At 45.0% G+C, this 23,331-nt stretch overlaps 1 protein-coding gene across 2 annotated transcripts in view; it reads right to left on the reverse strand.

Moving 5' to 3' along the window:
- Window positions 1-8,641: 8,641 nt before the first annotated feature.
- Window positions 8,642-23,331, reverse strand: part of ADAMTSL1 (ADAMTS like 1) — an 821,320-nt gene continuing 806,630 nt past the window's right edge. For both annotated transcript variants that reach the window (XM_087822640.1, XM_087822641.1), the window contains 3 exons: window positions 13,562-13,671; window positions 12,518-12,738; window positions 8,642-11,104 (listed from right to left, as the gene is read on the reverse strand). In XM_087822640.1, the coding sequence (XP_087678766.1) occupies window positions 10,998-11,104; window positions 12,518-12,738; window positions 13,562-13,671 (438 nt within the window). In that variant the 3' untranslated portion in view covers window positions 8,642-10,997. The remainder of the gene's footprint in view (window positions 11,105-12,517; window positions 12,739-13,561; window positions 13,672-23,331) is intronic.

Consider the following 23,331-nt stretch of genomic DNA (forward strand, 5'->3'; position numbering starts at 1 on the left):
TAAATGTAGGTGATGATGAAGATGGTTGCTGAGTTCTGCCTGGTTGAATCTACTTATGATTTTATTGGTCAGTGTTTACCAACGTGCAGGTAAGGATAACTGCTTGTATTTTATAAAGTAACATTTTACCTTTTTTTTCATATAGTTAACTTTTTAGTTCTGAGTCGGGATTACTAACTGCTCTCCCTGGAAATGTCATTTTAGGAGGTAACTTGGGTCTCAGGGAGGGAAAGAGAAGGTAAGCTGAGGGGGGCTTTGGTTCCCTCCCCTGTTCCATCAAAAGCAGCAGCTTGTTAATCAGTTCTGTGCATTGGGCTTCCATATAAGAGTTGGTTGGAAAAGGGTCCACTCTATTAAAAGGCAAACACTTACTGCTGTAACACCTGGTGTGATCCTGTTCCATAAACCCTGACGATGAAAGGCCTCTCATAAACTGTCTCCTCTTGAAAATATGCACACATAATTTATGTCCTAGTTTTCATTTGTGAGAATGAAGTGGGAGCTTGCTTTAGGCAGGCTCTAAAAGAAAATTATTAGAGACCAAGAATAGGATACAAAGGGAAAGGCTTAATGTCCAGCAGGGAACCTGCTCTGGCGCAGAATCCAGTCTGTTCTGTGGATGAAGTTCTGGAGAAGAAAACAGATGAGGCATCCAAAGCCCCGAAATGGCAGACTCTCCAAAAAAGCAGAGTCTCCAAGTGAGGCTGATGGGCTGCAGATGTGGAGTTGGTGGGTAGAAGCTCTAGGCTGGTTTGACGTGGTCTGCTGGTTTGGGACATGGTGCCCAGGGGCATCTTCTGGGATGACCCGCTCCTGATGACTGTGTCTCCCTAAGCCTGTGCAGTGCACAGGGCAGCCTGTGTCAGCAGGGTAGGTGGCAAGGGCGGGGCTTATTCCTTGGTTCCCTTACAGCGGGGCCACGTGCATGGATGAAGACCTTGGCACATCACCTCTTTTTGGCGATTGGGGACCCATCTATTTCGCCCTCCAGTTGAGATACAAATACAGCATCAAGAAGAGCTGAAGGGACTTTCCATTCTACTACTTGTATTTTCACAAGTGTCAGCGTCTTCAAAGATGAGCCCCTCTTTTTTGACTTGGCTCTAAGATCTTCTGCCAGGTGATGGCTGGAGGGTGGAGATGGTGGGGCCCACTGGTAGCGATTCTTTTAGCCATCTCCAGTTTTAGTGCCATTTGTCACTCTGCTTTCTACGGTACCTGTATTTCAGATCCAGAACCCCTGCTGGGTTCTGCCTTGTAGACCTGCGCCCTACGAGCTCCAGCATTCTCGCTGTATTTTTATTCTAGGCCGTGGCTTGCCCTTCTACACTTGTCAATCATCAGTACATTATCTACCACCCATCTTCAGATTTCTTGAAAACCTTTGTCCATTGATGACCCTCCTATTTTACTAAGGCATTTTGTCCTGTAATTAGTGCTTAATGGTGCATGTGAGGAGGTGGGAAGGAGATCAGCAGAAGCAGGCAGGCTGCCACGCGACCTGGGATAGAGCCAGTTGCAGACGATGAAGCACTACTGGGATTTCATTCGCATCTTCTCAACTAGAATGCACACCGGGAGGGTGGCTTTTCCCTCTGACTGGACAGAAAGGCAAACCTGGACAGTGAATAATAAATACCAGGCCAGCCAGTGTATGTGATGAAGGGAGCCCTGGATCTTGGGCCATTACCCTCTGAACCCCAGGCTGTTCCCCAAGGCTCTGCAGACAGCATCAGCCAGGGCTCTCCCGCATCCATCCTCGGCCCCATCCATCCTTCCTACCCCTCTCGGACATCACCTGCGATTTCATGGAGGAGGGTCTAGGGGTCCAAAGACAGCCCTCAACTGAGCAGAGACCGCAGTCCAGTTCTGACATCAGAGCAGCCGTCCTGGCCAGGGCCTGTGCCGGGTGCCGGGGGAGCAAGCACCCCCTGCTCTGTGTCACGGTGTTGCTTTCACGCGGTGTCCCCCAAATACCTTTTCGTCATAGTTTCATTGCTCTAAATGTGTTTGCAATAATGCACATAGTTAGAATAACTGTCCTCCCCAGTCCTGCCCATAAAACAGGAGTGAAGCAAACTGCTCAAGGCAATGGGTCCGGCACAACAGAATCTTTCCTAAGTGATGCACCTCTTTGGGATCTTGTGATTCAGGGCATGAAGATGAACGGAGGGATCCATTGTGTCTAAAAGTGCTTTTCGGCTGTGCAGTTGTCAAGAGGAAGTAGGCGGGGGGGGGGGTAGGGTTGTGCACAGGGCCCAACTGCAGATTAAATGGCCCCCTGGCTCCTTGGGCCTGCCCCTGCCGTCACCCAGGCCCACATCTGGTCGGCAGGCGTTGAAGTGGGAAGACAGAGGCCCTCCTGAGCCTAAGTACTGGGGGTGCAGGGCAGGTGGGGGTGTTTTCTTTGGCAGGGAAGGCTCAGAATTTTCACATAGCTGGCTGAGCAGGTGCGTGGCCCCTCCCCACTTTGGGGGTGCAAGGGAAGCCTAGGAGCCTGTGACCCTCCCAGAACATGTGCTCTGGATTCTGGAAAAGGCATCAGGGCAATACTAGGCTAGGCTCCGCTTTAAGCTGCTTCTGGGCCACAGGTGCCCCAGTCCCTGCCTTTGGATCCTTGGACGCCAACATGAGGGGTCCTGATGGCTTTTCCTTGTCAGGCCTCTAAGTGTGGCACCAAACCCAGCTTGATGCTAACAAAAAGGGTTCAGGAACTTTTCACTCCTGTGATTGAATCGAACACTGATTTTCTTGGGCTTTTCCTGCCCAGACCACTGAGCCAGGCTGCCTGCCCGCCCGCCCGCCCGCCCCTGCCTGTCCACTCAGGGTCAAGGCCGTTCTTTCAGTGACAAGGGGAAGCTTCGTTACTTTGCCTTTGTCCCAGATCCCCATCCATTTTGTGTTACACGATTGTAAAACAGGGGAGCCTACAAATGTCCTTTAAACAGGCAGGCAGCTACTTGAGGGTTACAGGCAGACAGAATGCCTGAAAAATGACTGCAATTTGACATCTATGCCAGTGAATGACTTATAAACTAAGAAATTGAATTTTTTGGACTGTAGGCTCTCCTGGGCTTAAAAAAAACCAACAACAAAACTTTTCATTTGAGTTTCTAAGCAGAGCTCAGTGCTTACTATCAACTTGGAGCGGTTCTTTTCTTGGCTCAGCATTGCAACACCTCCCATATGCGAAGGTCAGTTATTTGGAAACTTCAGCTGTCCAAAAGCGAGGCAAGAACCTGGAAATAAGCAGCCTTTACATTGCCAGAATCATTGACATGCACTTCATGTATAGAAACTGAGGTACTTTACTCAGTGCACACCCCCTACCCTGGCGCTGCCTCTGAGCATATTGGCCCCTTTTCCTCCATGTGTTTTTTTTTTTTTTAAACAGTTCCAATGAACTTGTACTATCTGGTTTACTAGCCCACAGAATAGGAGGGGCTGCCGCTAGAGGCAGACACATTCAGAACAGAAAGGAGTGACAGCTGATAGCTTTGCAGTGGGAATAGAGGCCCCCAAATTAAGACAAATCTAGAACTTAAAAGCCTGGCAGCTCAGGAATTATGACCCCAATATGGTAAAAAGTAAAACACACACACACTTGTGTGCGCATGCACATACATACATTTTTTTTTTTTAAATTAAGACTGGAAAAATATACCATGGTTTATGCTTGTGACCTCAATTTAGTAAAAAAAAGAAAAAATTATACACATTTTTAAAGTCTGGACAAATGCATCAACAGTGTTGGGTAAACGAATTCCCACTTGTCTCATTTTTCTGAAATAATAAGGGAATGGGGATTTGGAGTATTTTAATATGAGTTAACCTATAGGTAATATGTAGCAGTCTTTCCCAAGGTGTATTCTGTGCTAAACCAGCCCGTGAAGTGGTCTTCAAAACGAGTTCACTGGAAACATCGGTCTGGGAAAGGCTGCCTTTATATCCTTCTGTGGGAGATTCATGATACTCGCAAATATTTTGAAGGCTCTGTAGTAAAGGAACTTTGTTTACCTTCTATAACCCATGGTATGAATCAGCAGTTTTGGAATTACAAGTGCTCAAGCCAAAAAGGGAATTTGTTGGTTCAGGCAACTGAAGAATCTAGAGCTTCATCTGTGGGCTTTAGGCACAGCTGGATCCAGTGGCTTGAATGCGGCAATAGGGGCTTGACCTTTGATCCTCCGGCTTTATTTTCTTCTGCACTGCCTTCCTAGGCAGGCCTTTCCCATGCAGTAATTTCTAGCAATTCCTTTCATTGATTTTAGAGAGAGGAATGGGGGGGAGGGAGAGAGAGAGACCCACCAACCGACTGATGTGAGAGAGGAGAAGCCTCCATCGGCTACCTCCTGCAGGCCCCTACTGGGAACTGAGCCTGCAACCCTTTGGTGCCCGGTAAGACACCAACCAACTGAGCCACACTGGCCAGGGCTCTAGCAATTCTGAGCTTACAACATCCTTTTAGCTAAAGGGCTTCTCCTTTCTAGTGGTTCTGGTAAAAATCCCTGAATTGGGTCTCTTTTTGCCGGGACTGAGTTTCAGGCTGATTCCTGATCACCATGGCCAGGGAGGTAGAAAATATGCATCGTCCAGGCCTGAATGGGGGTTCCCCGGCCAGAGCAGTGTGCATGTGTGGGGTCAGTCATGTGTGAACTCCATGAACTGTAGGAGGGCTGGGGTGGAGTGGGTCCCTCAAGGAAAATTGAGGTGTATTTTCCAGGCTAAGGAGGGATGAATGCTGAGCAGGCAGAAACAACAGTTTCCAGCTCTGACAATAGAGCCCTTTTATTGCATAAAACCGATTGGAACACACATGGAGAAATGCTGCCAAGTGCTCGGCATACATTTTTTCAAATAAGTTTAGAATACAATAAAATACACATGCGTGCAAACATGCGGTTGAACCTTTCTTTGATGATGTAGAAGCCTCAGTGGATCCTGCAGTGCCTCAGGGTCAACTCTGTCAACACATCCTGGTCACTGGTGGTTGAGATCGTTTGGCTTCTTGATAAATGGGAGGTTAGGACACAGTCGGAGTGCAGGGCACAGGGAACCTGGGAAAGCTATTGGCTGGGCAGCAGACACAGCGGATGGTGTAGTGTTCTCCCAAGTTTTGACTGCACCTGCACATGTCATCTCACTTATCCACCCCTTCCCCCCCCCCCCCCCCCCCCCCCCCCGTGTTATCTTCCCATCTGGATGGGGAATTAAGGCCCAGAGAGGTTAAGCAACTTGGCAGATACTTCACAGGCTTGCTCAGGGCTTGCTGTCGGGTGGATACCCTGAGTGTCTTCATTCCGATGGGGAGGGCCTGCGCAGGCAAAGATATTCGACTCAGGAGACAGAGGTACCCAGGTGACTGAAAAACTTGCATCACTCTGCAGCTGACCTCAGCTGAGTCATTTCCTGACCCTTTCATTGTTATTTAAAAAATTATGGTTGGGGGCAGGGGACAGGGAAGAGAACCAAGCTCAGGACACTTCACCACACCCCTCGCCTTATCATTAAACATTTCCTAGAGCTGCTCACCTGGCGACCAAGTTCTTCACAGCTTGTCTACATATCCTTCCTGGGATTTGTAACAGGTCAGCCCTGGCCGTCACGAAGGCCTGGAGGAGGGCTGTTGATGTCATCCTGGAGAAGGAGGCAGGCTTCCCAGGCATGCTCTCTGGCCTACATGAGGACTGTTCAACCTCCCGGGCCCTCCTAAGCATCCTGTTTAAACAAACATTGTTTATGTTCAACAGGAGAACTGCTCCCCACTGTCTGCTCGCTCTCCACTTACCTAACACTGCACATTTAATTTCTGTTTACACATATATAAACTGTCTTTAGGAGCAGCCTGGGAAATCCTTGGTTGAAGATGGATTTTGCCTTTGGAAAACACAGAGGTGAGTGACATCTGTATATTGTGTTATCAGAAGCGTGACACGTGGTTGATTGGGACCAGGTGCCTCACAGAATCCATCTGAGGTTGTAAACCTCTAGTTGACAGGCAAGGTGACAGCCCAGTCCTTGTTAGCAAAGGCTTGATTAGCAATATCCACCTTCCGTTTTAGGGGTGGCAAGAAACAGTTGAAATCCTTGGGGTGCTATGAATGTGAGGCTGAGGTTTGGCCAAAGATAACACTCTCTGGTCAACCCTTACACATTTGACCTGTAAAAGCAGCTCCAAGTGGACAGGGTGGGCTTGCGGGGGGCAGATAATACTTTTAGGTTAAACTTAGAAGATTGGAGGAATTCCCTGGGGATTTAGTGCTTTACTGTTTACTTCAGGGTCTGCGTGGGCACCGGCCTTTCCCGAGTTGGCAGTGTGTGATGTGGGCAGGTCACCTTCCCTGATTTAACTCGCATTCTGAGTCTGAATCTTGAAGTCTTTAGATCGCAGCTGGATCAGTAAACAGGTAAGGGACAGAGAGACACAAAAGCAAGGAGGTGCTATTTTACTTTGTTTCCTAAGTTTTCCTTCCTGGGGGGGTAATTCACCAAACCGATCGGTTTTCATGGGTCATTCTCCAGGAACTTCATCTTCTCTCTACCCCACTGTCCCCTTCCCCTTCCCCTTTGGGGGTGAATTTGCCTATTTTGGAGAGTCTCACGGATAGAACAGTGAGGTCTGGCTTGTCTCATTTTAGCTGAGAACCGTTAATAAAACTAGGTTATCTGCAGGGTGATACCTGAGGGTGAGCAGACGAGAAAATCTACCACATGGTAAGTGGAATATCCTTAATTTCAGCTTTCACTTTACTCGGGCAGTCCTGAATGAGTATTGCTCCATTTTTTAAAGTAAATTAAATAGCACTTATATGTACATTTGGGTATTTTGGATTGAGACTGGGCTGTAGGTTTATGTAAGATACCGTCTGTCCTGGGAGGTATTTCTAGAAATTTGTTAGTATTTTGGCGAGTCTTTGAGCTGGCTGCATGGACTGATCTGTTTTCTTCCAAGACACAGACTTGGTTCACTGATGCCTCTCGTGTTTACACTATTGTGTGGTAGTGAACTTTGGAGGAATGACTGATGTCCTTCTTAATCAAAAATAGAAACACAGGGGACTCTTTCAATGCTGACAATAGGAGTAATGTGGTATTTCTGCCAACCTGTCCCTCACTGCCCCACCTCTCTAAGGTGACTTGGATGGTGACAGGAACAGTTAACACTGAGTGAGTGCTTCAGTGATATGCCAGGCACCCTTGTATTTCTTTGACATGAAGTAATAGTTTTCTCACAACAACCCTGTCCTGTGAGGTATCTTCTTTTTAAAGGTGAAGAAGCTGAGGCATACATGAGCTTTGGCGATTGTTGAACATTCTGGTCTCAGTGGACTCAGATTTCTTGGGCTCATCTTGCCAAAGTCCTGGAAACTTCTGAGGCCAAGCAGGGGACTCAAATGTGAGGAGTTACAGCCCCAGGGCCAGCCTGTGGTTAACATCCCAAACTTTTACACTGTGGTTGGTAGCATCTTGGAAGGAATCTCTCTTTTACTCTCTGCTGTGCTCTGCGAGTTTGGCTGGAAAATTTTCCATACCCCCTACTCGAGCCCTTCCCACCGGTTAGCCTTCCTGGGTTTTTGCCCTGGCATCTGACTCATCCCCTCCCCACTGGAGTTTCTGTAGCACATTGTTTGGTTGCTGGTATGTATTTCTAGCTCTAGCATTGGTGAAACCTAAAGTGCCTTAGGAAATGATTGGAATTTCAAGACGAGCTTTCTGGTGTATTTTCATGCTGCTCAGCAGTGTGTGACGTGTTGAAATCAGTTGCTGGCAAACAGGCTGGAGGTCGGCTTCCCGGCGGGGGGTCCTCCAGAGCGTCTCACAGAGGTCTGTGCATGGCCATCGTCTGGGCCTGGGACACGCTGCTCTTCCACCAGAGCCTGTTCGTGAAGAGCTCTGTAATATGCTTTTTTATTTTTAACACTTCCCACAGCTTTATTTAAAAGTAGGGAGCTAGGAGCCCAAGAATGCCATAATTGATTTTAGAGGACGATAAATAACAATCCCAGTAATATGTATTGCCATCTCTACCAACCTCCAAGCAGTGGGGAGAGGAATGGGCACACGCTGAAGTGGCCACGCACGGTTGGCACATGTACAGAGCAGCTGGAGACGGCATGGTGGGTAGGAGCAAGGCTCTGGCTAAAAAGCCAGACCACAGGAGTTTGGATCCGTCTCACCGGCCTGGTGACCGTGGCCTTCTCATGTTAATGGAGATGACTATAGGGTTGATGTGAGGATTAAATGTGGCAGCGATCTAGACATGTTAGGCCCTTCCAGTAGTGTACACGCACGACTGCATTCAGCATGCGGTTACTCCACACGGCGCACTGCACGCAGGAAGCCCGGCCTGCAGTGAGGCTCCTCCTGCACCCGCGTCTCATCTCCCCAGACATGCCTGTGCTCGCTGTTCCCACTACCTAGGGCCGTAAGTAGATGATTGTCAGGGCGGCACATCCACAGCCGTAGCTCCTCTGGGTCCATTTACAGAGCTGGCCCTTCCAGGCCTGGGCCCCCGAGTCCCCACACGAAGCTGCAGTCCCTCCTCTCCAGCCAGACACACACAAGTGGCCAGGGACCACCCTCTCTCCCTGCACCAAACAAGGTGGGAGGGCTGAGCTTAAGAGAGACTCAGACGACACGGTTTAAATAAATAAGCTGTATTATCTGTACAAAAAATATAAATACAGTTTTGTGTTTTAGAGGAGGAAATGCCTCCTTCCACATTAGTCAGCAGCCCTAATAATCTTGGGGTGCTGCTGAGTCACAATTCACAGAACAACAGTAAATGAACATTCATGTCATGCAAGGAGCACACAGTTTCCTACCCTAAACCCAGGGCCTCCAAGCTGGCTCTGAAACCCACTTCCAGAGGCTCCAGCCCAGCACGCGGCAGAGTTGGAGGACACCTGCTGTGTAGGAAATGTGAATATTGGCCCATGGTTTTCAATAGCTATTGAACTAGAAATAATCAGCCACATTAGTAGTAGTATAGAATTTGTCGTATTCATTCCATGTGTAACTATTGTGTCACAAATGAATTCCCTCTTATTGCCCCATCATCCCATGTTAGTTTTTACAATGTATCCTGTACACAGTGAGTGGATCCAGAGTTAAACATCAGGTTCTATTAAAAAGAGGAACAATATAATAATCACCACTGAGTTTACAGAAACACAACTGCAGGAAGTTACTAAAAAGTCCCCCAAATACTTTGCTTTCTGGATGACAATGTACAATTATTAATATTGCACTTTTTTTTATACAAGAAATCCTAATAAATATTCACAAAAGATATACAGACATAGAAAACATTCTCTTTTATTTTAAATAAACATTACACTGATTTTTAGTAACATGATTTCTTAGAGCCCATTTTTGTGGTGAGGGAGAAAGAAACCCAGCGAATTGTCCATAGCTCACCTGGGAAGGACGCAGCTGACCTTTGCCTCCCTTCAACTTTCCTTCCAGGCTGGCTGGCAGCCCAGCCCTGATGCCAGTGGTGGCCCCGAGGGAGGGGTGCTCTCTGAAGGATGAGTGACTGGCCACCTGCTTGCCGTGACGGCTAAACTGTGGCCACTTGGGGAGGTGGCCAGAATAATTTGTCTAAAGTCACTTGCTGAACGAGCAATTTGCCAGATCACCAAAACTGGTGGTAAATGTGGATTCCTGGTAGTTCACTGTGTGGGGGGAATGGGCTGAAAGCCTTTGAGGACAGCTTTAGAAGCTTTCGTTACCCTTTGGCTTTGCCACTGCACCCCATCACCCCACTCCAACTGCTCTCCAGCTAGGAGGGACTTTCACTGTGGTCTGGGGGTCCCCCACAAGCTCACTGTCTTCCCCTAAGGCCCTGGCCAGCTCTGGAATGAAGTCATTTGCTATCACCTGATGGCTGCTCTCTGGCAAACTGATTAATGAGTTGGTTTTGGAAACTGACTCTAGTCCCTGGCTCTTAAGTGGGGCGGCAAAGGCCATACAGGCAGAAAACCCGGCCTGTTCGTGCTCAGATGCCCCTGGCTCACATCAGCAGTGAGTTCCAGGCTGGGGGACTCTAGACTTAGATAAAGAGATGCCAGGGGTGGTTTTGCTGTGGCTGTACAGGCAGAAAGTTCACTGAGACAGCATGGGGAGCAGGGATTCCCCTCCACCCCAAGGAGGCATGTCCCTTACCAAAGCCTGAGCCCTGTGAGGGTGGCTGACTGGAGCATCCCCTCCCCTGAGCCTGAGGAGTCCCATGCACATAGGCACAGGGGTCAGAGCCAGGCTGGGAGCCTCCTGCCTGCTCGCCCCTCCCCGCCTCCCTCCAGCTCCCCTCCTCCAGGAACACACACAGGCTCCTTTTCGCTTCTGTCCCCTGCCCTCGCTACTTCATTTTCTGCAACATGTGCTTTAGGCCTACTGGGACTGTGCCCTCCTCTACCCTACGTGTCCATGTTCTGAGTTCTCCGGGTTCTGGGCTGGGTTCTGCCTCAGCATGGTGTCCCCTCCCTGCTTGCCCCTCCCAGGGCCGAGGGGCAAAGGCGGAGGAGACGACAGAGGAGCAGCACGCTCCTGCGTTAACTGCGCTACGGGAAAGACCCAGTGGTTGTCCAAAGCCTGGGTCACCATCTGGGACCCTGCCCTCCTGCCTGCTGGGAGCTCTGGCTCCCTGCTGTCCCCAGGGGTGTGCCTGCCTCTTCCTAGGTCTCTTCAGGACCCAGGCTTGGAAGGGAGCCAACTTTGCAAGGGAGCTCCCGCTGTCTGGCTCGGTCTGCTCTGCAACCTCCTTTAGACCTCTGTCCTGTCCTTTCCCAACATCCTGTTCTCCATCTGACTGAAGAGAAGACGTGCTGGGGTCCTCATGTCCGGGGGTGGGGCGGGAGGGGGTTGGACGAGGGAGTGTGTGGTTGGGGGCAGGGAGGGGGAAATAAATAAATAAAACGAAGAAAGCGTTAGTTCTGTCCGAGGCGGGCGCGTGAGTCCTCTGCGCGGCAGGGTCGAGGTCCTCCCCGGGCCGGTCTTCACGCCTTGCCGCAGGTTCCACAGCAGCGAGACTTGAACTGGCTGAGCTGGCAGAGTTGCAGCTGCTTCACCTTCTCGCAGTACCTGGTGGTATCGCTGCACTCCACTGGGAGAGGAGGAGAGGGGTGGGGGACAGAAAGGAACCGTGAAACGGAGGCTCATGGCTGTGGCCAGCTGGGTGCTTCCTGGGGTCTGCCTTGGCCACCAGACACCTGTCCTGGCGGGGCCACTGCTGTCCAGCTCCTCTGGGCTGGTCTTGCTCCAGTGGGGCTCAGCCACCCCCACCCCACCCGCTCTGCCCCCACCCACGGGCTGCAGCTGCTGCCCAGCTGAGAGCTCCCTCCTTCCTGCCGGTGCCTGTCCTGTCGGCTCCCTCTCTTTGGATCTGCCCACCTCCCAGGCAAGCTTGTCTTCTCGCATGGTATCACCTCAAGTGATTCTCCTTGAGATGGTTCCTGGAAAGACTAAATTTTGTTCCACTTCGAGGGAGCGTGTAAGTGAGGCCCTGGCTGATGACGCCTCATCCCCGGAGCTTGAGCCTGCCTTCCCTTGTGAAGCTTTGTTCTCTCATATTTTCCACCTGAGCCTCTCTGCTCCTCCCTATAACCAGGCCTTACTGGGACACCATGGCTCTAGTTCAGTACTGGCACGGACTACGTGGTTCTTCAACACTGGTGCTGACTGGGGTTGTGGAAATCTGACATGTGAGTCCAGGTTTTTTTTTTTCGGTGTGTGTGTCTGAATTACTTTCATTGAACACTGGTTCTGAGTGTGGTGAGCTCCTACCACAAAGACCATCCCTCCCCAGTGTAGAGAAAGCAACCGGGACTCTGCCTCGGGGGAATCTGATGCTCAGTGAGGCCCTGTTGGGAGGAGACGGTCCTGCACTATGTCAGTTTCCTATTCTTTGCTTCAGGCTTTGTCTTATCCCTGTGGGGAAGCACCTCCAATCTGTTTTAGGTCCAGAGGAAGAAAAAAGAAAAAATAGATTCCCACCCTACAGGGATACAAAAGCTGGTGCTGGGTTGAGGGCCTGCGGGAGGAGGGCGTGAATGAGTGTCAGATCCCACGGGCAGGGCGGTGTGGTTGGTGCCCATGGCGCAGGGGAGGCAGGAGGTGGTCAGGGGGCCGTGATGGGTGCAGGGCCTACTGAGCAGAAGGCACTCTGTGTGCTGTTTCAGTGTGAACAGTGCTTTCTCTGTAGTAGCCTTCCCCCAAGAGCCACTGTTCAGTTATCCCCTGTGCGCACCAGCCAACCGACTATAGGTGAGCTGGAGGCTGGTTTCATCCGGCAGTCGGCCAGCAGCGCCTGGCTGTCTCAGGGCCAGGAGGAAGCCCTTAGGCTGAATATGTGTACACACCCATGCACCCCTCTAAAAATACCCAACTCTAGCCCTAGCTCACAATTCTTGGGAAGCCCGATTCAATGCCCTCTGCTCAGGTGTGGGCCCAGAGACTGCCCTCTGCACCCAGTGCCCTGTAGGGAATCTGCGGAAGGCTCTTTGGGATTGGAACCTACTGTTTTCGCATGGGGTGATGTTGCAGCGCTGCCAGTTGGCGGGCCGGGGCCCCCAGGAGCACAGGTGCTCGGGCACTGCCTTGTTGGTGAGGGCGTGCACACATTCCACACGCCGGGATTGGAAGCCGTAGTTGCCGCAGGTCGCTGTGCACACGGTCCACAGGCTGACCCTCCAGTGTACGCTGCAGGCTTCTGACCAGCAGTTCTGGGTGCTCACGGGCCTGCAGGAGGAAGGTGGCAGGGTTAGGGTCTGCCTCTGTGGGGACCGGAGCCAGACTGGGTGTGTGTGGGGCATATGTGAAAACAATGCTGCAAACCCAAGAATGCTGGGCAACTCATGACCTTCCAGTGCTACCCGATCTGGGTTCTGATCTCTGCTCTGTTACCAAATGGCTATAAGATCTCAGGAGGCCACTTCCTCTAACTGGGACTCCGACTGCTCATCTCTACAATGTCTACCTCACTGTAGGATCTGACAATGAGCTCTACCTGGGATGTGGTTGGCAGAGGCAGACCCTGGATGCAGTCTCAGGGGCTGGGGCCTTACATGGGGGTGGTGAGCCCTCACCCCAGGGGGACACTTACAAGGAGGTATGACAGGAAATGGAGGCTAGACAGAGACGATAGGCAGAGACCCAGCAGCATAATGTGAGGGACAAAGGCCCTCACATCAGCATAACTTCTAGAGGAGGTCGATAAGAGAGTGGGGGGATGCTGAAGCCCTTAAGATATGGTAGCCACTTTGTGGACCTCACCTCATGCCCACCTGGGGCTAGTCAGGTCTCTTGTGGTATCAGGTTTTCCTCAGGAACCTACGCACTCATCTCCAAGGAAAGAGAGCCCAGCCTGGCCCATTCCTCAAGTACAAGACCATCACTGAGCCTTCTACCTCTGGGGAGGCCAGGGCCTACGGACAACTGAGGTGAAAGGGCAGGGCATTTGACCCCTGGGACTGGGGGAGATTGGAGGAGAAACATTCATTCGCCACAATCTATCTGTGCTATTGACACGGGCTGGGGTAGGAGGTCCATGGTTTTCTCTTACCTTGGAAGGGCACTGCACTGCTCTGACGGTAAGGTGATGCCATCCAGCGTCTGGCAGAAGACCTGTCTGTGTTGCACAGCGAGGTGAGGCCCAACGCAAGGCCCATTGCACTGGGAAGCAGAAAAAGGTGACATATATATAGAACATTAGCCAAGTCAAGGGGAGGCTACAGTACTCAGGCTGCATGGGACACAAGTGCAGGGGCTTGTCTGAGGCTTTCGGTTCATTCATCTTGCCCCTCTTTGGGCCAACTAAAGGATGTTCACTGGCATGTTTTCTTTGCACTACAGTGGAACGGTTAGCTTTCCTGAGGTCTGTGAGCATTCTGCCAGCAAATGCCTAATGGTAGTTGTAGAGCCAATCAGAGAATGTCCACCCCTCCCAGATTAAACATGTGAAAGATTTCTTGGCATAATGTGCCAGGAAGGTAAAGACCTCTAAAGGAGCCCCTCAGTCCCTCCTTTACTCCAGAGAGTAATTTGGTTTATTGTTTTCTTGCTAAATTCATCCAAGTAACTACGTCCATCACTTCTTTCCTTCCTTCGGCTTCATTTTTTTGAGGTTAAACCCAGGATGGCTGAACAAAAGCAGACTTAGGTATGTATAGTTAGTCCCTGCTTATATTCTCTTGATATGTGCTCATGGAGATTGTTAAACTTTTCCTAGAGTTGGCAGAGCCAGAGTCTGTCACAACAAATACCCTTAACAACAGTGTCTGTAAAATATAAAAGCAGCTCGCCCTTAGCTGACATCTGTTACTTGAGTAAGAGGACAGATATCCCTTGGAGGTCACTTTAGAACAAAAGTCCTTAACTTGGGGGCCTTTGGACTTCGTAGGGGACCCCAGAGGAGCTGTTAACCCTTAAAATTATAAGCAGAAATCTTATGTCTATTGACATTTTTCTAGCAAGAGGCTCAAGCTTTTATCAGATGCTCAAAGGATTTCAAAGGTTAAAAACCACTAAAGGAAAGGATTTAAGGTAAAGGTAGTCTCGTAGGTCAGGCAACCATGCCCAAAGCCAGTTACTGCTCCTCCTGCTATAGCCCAGTAGACCAGAGTCTCATTAACCAAGTCTCATCTGCTTGACCAAGTGATGCTAGAAGGTGTGAGCTCAGAGCATAAAGAGATGGGCTCTGAAGGGTCCAGTGTGATACTCTCGTTCACAGAGACCCAGCAGGGTTAGGTAAAAATGCCCTTTGCCACCAACAACTGGAAGTTTTAAAAAAATGTGATAAAATATATACATAATTTGTTAAAATGTATGATATTAACTATTTTTATATGTACAATTCAGTGGCATTAAGTACATTCATGTTGTAGTACACCATCAACACTATCATCTCTAGAACTGCCTCGTCACCCCTAACTAAACCCTGTACCCCTTAAACACTAGCTCCCAAACGCCCTTCTCCAAGTCCCCGGTAACCACTATTCCACTTTGTTTCTATGACTTAATTACTCAAGGTACCTCATTTAAGTGGAATCATACAGTGCTTGCCCTTTTGTGTCTGGCTTCTTTCATTTAAATTAAGTTTTCACGGTTCATCCATGCTTTAGCATATACAGAATTTCTTATTTTCAAGGCAGGTGATAGACCATTGTAAGTATATACCGCATTCTGTTTATCCTTCTGTTAGTGGACATGTGGGTGGTTTTCACTTTTTGGCTATTGTGAATAATGCTATAATGAATATTAGTGTACAAATATCTGTTAAAATCCCTGCTTTCCTTTTTCCTGAGCATACAGCCAGAAGTCGAACTGCTGGACCATAAGGTAATTCTGTTTAATTTTTTGAGAACCTCCATACTATTTGCTACAGCAGTTGTGCTATTTCATATTTCTACTAACAGTGTATAGGGTTCCAGTTTCTCCACATATTGGTCAACATAGTTTTTGATAATAACAATCCTAATGAAAAGTTGTATCTCATTGTGGTTTTGATTTGCATTTCCCTAATTACTAGTGATGTTTAACATCTTTTCATTTGTGTACTGGCCATTTGTACATACTCTTTAGAGAAATGACCATTCAAGCCTTTGTGCTGCGTTGGAGTTCTCATCTGTATATTCAGGATATTAGTCCTTTATCAGATTTATGATTTACAAATAGAACTGACCCTGGAACAACACAAGTTTGAACTGTGCCAGTACATTTATATCAGTATTTTTTTCCAATAAATACCTGCACTGTTTTTGATCAGTGGGGGCCAACTGTATGGATTGATCTGCGCCATTTTATATAGGGGACTGGAACATCTGCAGATTTTGGTATCTGAGGTGGGGTCTTGGAATTAATGCACTGTGGGTACCAAGGGACTACTTAAGTTTTTGGGGAGTCAAAAGCTATAAACAGATTTTTGACGGTGTGGGGAGTGGGTGCCCCTAACCCTGGCATTTTTCAAGAATCAACTGAATTTTCTCCCATTCTGTGTGTTGCCTTTTTTACTCTGTTGATAGCGTCCTTTGATAAAGAAAAGCTTTTAAATTTGATGATATCTAATTTATCTTTTTTTCTGTTGCCTTTGCTTTTAGTGCCAAATCTGTTGTTATGAAGCTTCTCCCCTACCTGTTTTCTTGTAAGAGTTTTATATTTCTAACTCTCACATTTAAGTCTTTGATTCATTTTGTGTTAATTTCTGTATATGGTGTAAGGTAAGGATCCAACTTCATTCTCTTGCATGTAGATAATTTTTCCAGCACCATTTGTTGAAAAGACTGTCTTTTCCCCCATTGAATGATCTTGGCACATTTCATTTGACCATATATGCAAGAGTTTATTTCTGGGCACTCTACTCTGTGCGGTCCATTGGTATGTCTGTTCATATGCCAGTGCTACATTGCTTTGATTACTGTAACTTTACATGGTAAGTTTTGAAATCAGGAAGTGTGAGACCTTCAACTTTGTTCTGCTTTTTAAAGATTGTTTTGGCCACTTGGGATCCTTTAGGATTCTTTCTATTTCTGCAAATAAAGTCATTGGGATTTTGATAGGAATTGAATTAAATCTGTAGATCAGTTTGAGCAGTATTGCTATCTTAACATTGTCTTCCAATCCATGAACACAAGATGTCTTTTCATTTGTGTCTTTAGTTTCTTTTATTGATGTTTTACGATTTTCAGTGTACAAGTCTTTTGCCTCGGTGAAGTTTATTCCTAAGTACTTATTATTTTTGGTGCTATTATAAATTGAATTATTATTTGTGTATAAAATGCTACTGATTTTTATGATTTTGTATCTTGCAGCTTTGTTGGATTTTATTAGCTCTAAGATTCTGTTACTAGGATATTTTTGGGCTATTATATATGAGATCATGTCATCTGTGAACTAAGATAATTTTACTTCTTCCTACCAACTTGGATGGCTTGACTTTTCTTTTTCTTGCCTAACGCTCTGAGCCCCTCCCACTATGTTGAATGGAGGCAGCAGACATCATATCCCTGTCTTGGTCATCTCGGGAAAAGTTTTCCATCTTCCCCACTGAGTATGTTGTTGGCTGTGGGATTTCATATATGGTCTTTACTATGTTAAGGTGATTCCTATGTTGAACCGTTCTTACGTTCCAAGAATAAATCCTACTTGTTCAGGATCTATAATCCTTTTAATATGCTGCTAAATTTGGTTTGGTTGTATTTTGCTGAGGATTTCTGCATCAGTAATTAGAAGGGAATACTGGTTGTTAGTTTTCTTTGCCTGTACTTTCTGGCTGGCTTTGGTATCAGGGTAATGCTGGCCTTATAGAATGAGCAAGTATTAGGGTCCACTCCCCTTCAATTTTTACGAAGAGTTTGAGAAGAATTGGGGAGAATTCATAAGTGAGGCCATCTGACCCAGGGCTTTTCTTTGTTGAGAGGTCTTTGATTACTGATTCAATCTCTTTACTAGTCATAGGTCTATTCATATTTTTATTTTTTCACAATTTAGTTTTGGTGGGTTATGTGATTCTAGGAATTTGTCCATTACATCTAGGGTTTCTAATTTATTGGTGTATAATTGGTCACAGTACTCTCATATAATCTTTTTTTAAAATTTCTGTAAAATCAATGTTACCACTTTCATTTCAGATTTTTAATAATGTCTTTTTTTAGTCAATGCAGCTAAAAGTTGCTCTATTTAGGCTGTAGATTTGAGATCTTTCTTTCTTAATGTAGGTATTTACAACTGTAAATTTTCTTCTTAGCACTGCTTTCTCTGCACCCCATGCTTTCACTTGTCTTAAGATATTTTCTAATTTCCCTTGTGACTTCTTTGACCCATTAGTTGTTTAAGAGTATGTTGTTTATTTTCTATATATTTGTAAATTTTCCTGTTTCCCTTCTGCTACTAAATTCTAGTTTCATTCTTTTATTTAGACTTGTTTTGCAGCCTAACATGTAGTCTGTCCTGGGAATGTTTAATGTACACTTGAGAAAAATGTGTCCCTGTTGTTGTTAGGTAGAGTGTTTTGTATATGACTGTTAGGTTTAACTGTTCCATAGTGTTGTTACCTTGATCTTCTGTTTGGTGGTTCTATCCATGATTGAAAGTGGGGTATTTAAGTGTCCAACTACTGTAAAACTGTATTTCTCTTTAGTTCCTTCAATGTTTGAGTTATGTATTTTAGAGCTTTGCTGTTTATGTATATGTTAATAATTGTTGTAACTTCTTGATATAATGAAACTGTTATCAAGATGTAATTTCCTTCTTTGTCTCTTGTAACAATTGTGACTTAAAATTTGTCTGATATTAACATAGCCAGGCCAGCTCTCTTTTGGTTACTATTTTGCATGGAGATGTCTTATGGCTTTCCCCCTCTATTCCATCCATTACTGCCTTCTTTTGTGTATAGATACAGTACTTAATTTGTGGTTACCATTGGGATTACATATAACATACTAAAATTATAGTAACCTGCCTGCTTAAAGTTGCTGTTGAACCCCTCTAGTGAAATTTTCAACACAGATATTGTATTTTCAGTTCCAAAATTTCTGTTGATATACAATATTATATTAGTTTCAGGTGTACAACATAGTGATTCAACGTTTATAGTCCTTATGTTATCACCAGAAGAAGTCATTAAAGTATTATTTCCACTATGCTGTATGCTACATCCCTATGGCTTAGTTTTTTTTGTGTGTGTGTTTTTGTTTTTAAATAACTGGAGGTGTGTACCTTTTATCCCGCACGCCCTCCCCTCTGGCAACCATCAGTTTGCTCTCTGTATCTAGGGCTTTGCTTTTTAAGATCCCACATATAAGTGACATTGCATGGTATTTCTTGTTGAATTATTTCACTTAGCATAATGCCCTTTAGGTCCATCCATGTTGCAAATGGCAAGATTTTTTTTTTTTTATGACTGAGTAATATACATATAATCTTCCATTCATCTGTTGATGAACACCCAGGTTTCTTCCATTTTGGTTATTGTAAATAATGCTGCAGTGAACACAGGAGTGCATATTACTTTTTGAATTAGTGTTTTTATTTGTTTTTTCCCCCAGATAAATACCCTGAAGTGGAATTGCTGAGTCCTGCGGTCATGCTATTTTTTTGAGGAACAGCAGAAGTGTCCCCTTTTCTCCACATCCTCACCAACACAGGTTACCTGACTTTTTGGTAACAGTCATTCTTACAGGTGTGAGGTTCTCAGTGTGGTTTTGCATATTGCAAATAGGGTCTTCTCTGCTCCCTACAGATTAAAGGAGGGAAATTCGCTGCTGATCAGCAAATCTGTCACCTAGAATGGGTTTCTCGTTCACTTTCCAATTCAATTACTATACTGTCATGAAATAATCTTTTCGAAGTGTAACTCTGATCATGACATTTCAGTTTAAAAATCTTTCTCGGTGCCCCCCTACCTCACCCTCAGCCAAGTGACATTAATAATAAAATCCAGACTCCGCATGATCTGGCACCTGTTTTCCAGCCACGTTTCTACCTCTCTCTGAATTTTCTCACAAACATTCTGGGGCTGCTGTTGCCTTTGTCCCTTCTCCCTACCCAAGACAGTGGCCTCCTAAATGTATATTGTGTTAAAAGGAGAAAGTTAAATTATTACATGAAGACATTGTTCAAGCTGAGAAAGTGGTCTTAGGTCTACTTAGACTAACATAAGCATGGTTTTCATAGACTTCAAAGAGGTAGGCTGATGAAGGAAGAGATATTTGCATGACATTCCATAGGATTTTCTCGTCAGAAACTATTACTGTTCTCATTCTCACAGGAGCGGAATGTAGAAGACTGGGGGCCAGCTATAGTTTGTGGCGCATCCCAGCAATCCTACCAATAGGAAAGTATCCACAGGATTGTGAGAGCAGACAATTCCCTGTAATTCCTCAAGCCTTGCTACTATTTAAAATATGATTCTTGGACCAGTAGCACTGGCATCACCTGAGAGCTCTTGAAAATTCAGAACAGATGAAAACAAGGGATACCTGAGGGGACTTATGAGACAACGTCAAGCAAGCAGACCAACAATCACAGAAGAGAGAAGGGGCTGAAAATGTCCCTAACCCGGGGAAGGAAACAGACGCCCAGGGAATTCCAAGGTGAAACCATAGAGACCGTACTAAGATACATTTTAATTAAAATTCCAAAAGTTAAAAGCAACTATGTCCACGTGTCTTTCTCTTGTTTAAAGATTTTCTACAGGATACCCCCCCCTTAATACCATCAGCATTCAGGATTGAAGGAGAAAGTTTTCCACACAAGCAAAATTTAAAGGAGTTTATCATTGTTAAATCAGCCTTATAAGAAATGTTAAAGGAACTTTTTTAAGGGGAAAGGAAAGGGTGCTAATTAGTAATAAGAAAGCATATGAAAGTATAAACGTCACAGGTAAATAAATAGAGAAGGTTGTGGATTAGTAATAAAGCTAGTATGAAGGTTAAAAGTAGTAAAAATAACTATGACTACAGTAATTTAGTTAAAATGAGACAGGATATGTGGAATAGGGAAACAGATAGCTGAACAAATGAAGAGGCATTTACAGCAGATACAGAAGGTCACCTCCCTAGAAATAACATTTAGACCTCAGTTGTATTTTAGCTCCAGACCCAGAAAAGACACAAAACCAGGTGAGCAACACCAGGACCAGCTGTGATGACTGATGACCCTGACGCTGACCAATCAGTGAAGACCACGGCCCTGGAGGAGCACACCTAGAAAACTGATTAATATTCTGCTAAAACCCTCAAGACAAGGGACCTAGCATGTGCTCTACCTCTGGGAAGCACCCCCCCACCCCCACCATTCCCTTTCCCCACTTCTTCCTGTACAGGCATGTGTCTTCTAAACTCTTACGGGAGCCCAAGAGACTTGCAACCAGGGCAGCGGTAGCTCATTATAGGTTAGTCCCTTGAACTTAACCCAAGGCCCCCCAGCTTCTCCTGTTGATTCCTCTATGCTAAGCCCTTTCTTGTCAAGGACTCATACACTATCAGCTGGCCCTAGGCAGACCCACAAAAGGCCAGGTTCCCTTTCTGGTGGTAAAAAGATGTTAAATATGTGTCTGTTGATTGCATTCTAAAATTCTAACTTGTTATCAACTTAAAATAGGCTGTTATAAATATGTTGTTATATGTAAGTCTCATGGTAACCACAAATAAAAACCTATAATAGATACACAAACTAAAAGAGAAAATAATCTAAGCATGCCACTATATAATCAAACTACAAAACAGAATACAATGAAAACAATGGCAATAAGTACATACTTATCAATAATTCCTTTACATGTAAATGAGCTAAAAATTCTCCACTCAAAAGACAGTGGTGGAATGGATATGGTGCCTACAGGAGACTCACTTCAGAATGAAAGTGAAAGGATGGAAAAGTATTTCATGCAAATAGAACCAAAAAAAGCGAGTTCCTATCCCTATATCAGAGAAAATACTTTAAAACACAGACTATAATATGAGACAAAGAGGTTCATTACATGATAAAAGGGTCAGTATAAGATAAAACATTTATAAATATTTATGCACCTAATATAAGAGCACCTAAATATAGCAAATTTTAACAGACCCAAAGGGAGAGAAGGACAGCATTATATTAACACCAAGGGAATGTAATACCCTACTTACATCAATGGATAGATGAGACAGAAAATCAATTAGGATGGATTGGCCTTAAATGACACATTAGACCAGATGGGCTTACCAAAATATATACAAAACAGCCATCCAAAAAGCAACAGCATACACATTCTTCTCGATAAATCATGGGAGGCCACAAAAGAAGTTGTAATAAATTTAAGACTGAAATTGTATCAAGCATCTTTTCTGACCACAATGGTATGAAACTAGAAATCAATTACAAGAAAACTGGAAAAATCACAAATATGTGGAGATGGGTCAAAATAGAAGTCAGAGAAAAAAAATAACTTGAGGAAAACAGAAATACACCCTAATAAAACTTACGGGATATATAAAAACTTCTAAGAGGAAAGTCCACAGCATAAAGAAACAAGAAAAATCTCAACCTAACATTACATCCTAGTGAACTATGAAAAGAACAAATGAAGCCCAAAGTTAGTGTAAGGAAGGAAATAAAGATCAGAGCAGAAATGCATGAAACGGAGACTAAAAAAATTAAGAGCTAGCTCTTTGAAGAGAAACAAAATTGACATACCTTTAGCTAGACTCACAAAGAAAGAACTCAAACTCAGAAATGAAAGAAATGTTACAACTGATACAAAGGATCATAAGAAACTATGTGCAATTATATGCCAATAAATTGGAAAATTTAGAAGAAATGGATAAATTCCTAGAAACGTATCTAGACTGAATCATGAAGAGAAAATCTGAACAGACTGATTACTAGTAAGGAGATTGAATCAGTAATTCTAAACCTCTCAACAAACAAAAGTATATAACCAGATGGCTTCACGGGGGAATTCTACCACCAAATATTTTAAAAGAATACCAATCCTCCTCAAACACTTCCAAACTCATTTTACCAGGCCAGCATTACCCTGATACCAAAACCAGACAAAGACACCACAAAAAAAGAAAGTTTATGGGCCAATATCCCCAAAGAATATAGATGTAAATATCCTCAACAAAATATTAGCAAACCAAATTCAACAATACATTAAAAAGATCATACATCATGACCAAGGGGAGTTATTCCAGGGATGCAAGGATGGTTTAACATCCTCATATGATCATATTAATGGATGCAGAAAAAGTATTTGACAAAATTCAACATTTATGATAAAAAACCTCAACAAAGTGGGTGTAGAGGGAACATACCTGAACATAATAAAGGCCATATATGACAAGCCCACAGCTAACATCATACTCGAGAGTGAAAAGCTGAAAGCTTTTCCTGTAAGATCAGGAACAAGACAAGGATGCCCACTCCCACCACTTATAAATGCATAAAAAAATATACCTAGGAATAAATTTAAAGAAGTGTGTACTGAAAACTACAGGACAATAATAAAAGAAATGGAAGAAAACACAGATAAATGGAAAGATACTACATGCTCATGTATTTGAAGAATTAATATTGTTAAAATACACTATTACAAAGCAATCTACATAACATCCCTATCAAAATTCCAATGCCACTTTTCAAAGAAATAGAACAAACAATCCTAGAATTTGTATGGAACTAAAAAAGACCCAAATAGCCAAAGCAATCTTGAAAAAGAAAAAAAAAAGCTGGAGCAATCACACTCTCCAATTTCAAATTATATTACAAAGCTATAGTAATCAACGAAGTATGGTGCTGGTATAAAAACAGACACATACTAGAGTCCAGAAATAAACCCACACAAATACGGTC

Source organism: Miniopterus natalensis, chromosome 12 (genome assembly GCF_054644295.1).
Source record: "Miniopterus natalensis isolate mMinNat1 chromosome 12, mMinNat1.hap1, whole genome shotgun sequence".
Taxonomy (NCBI): Eukaryota; Metazoa; Chordata; class Mammalia; order Chiroptera; family Miniopteridae; genus Miniopterus; species Miniopterus natalensis.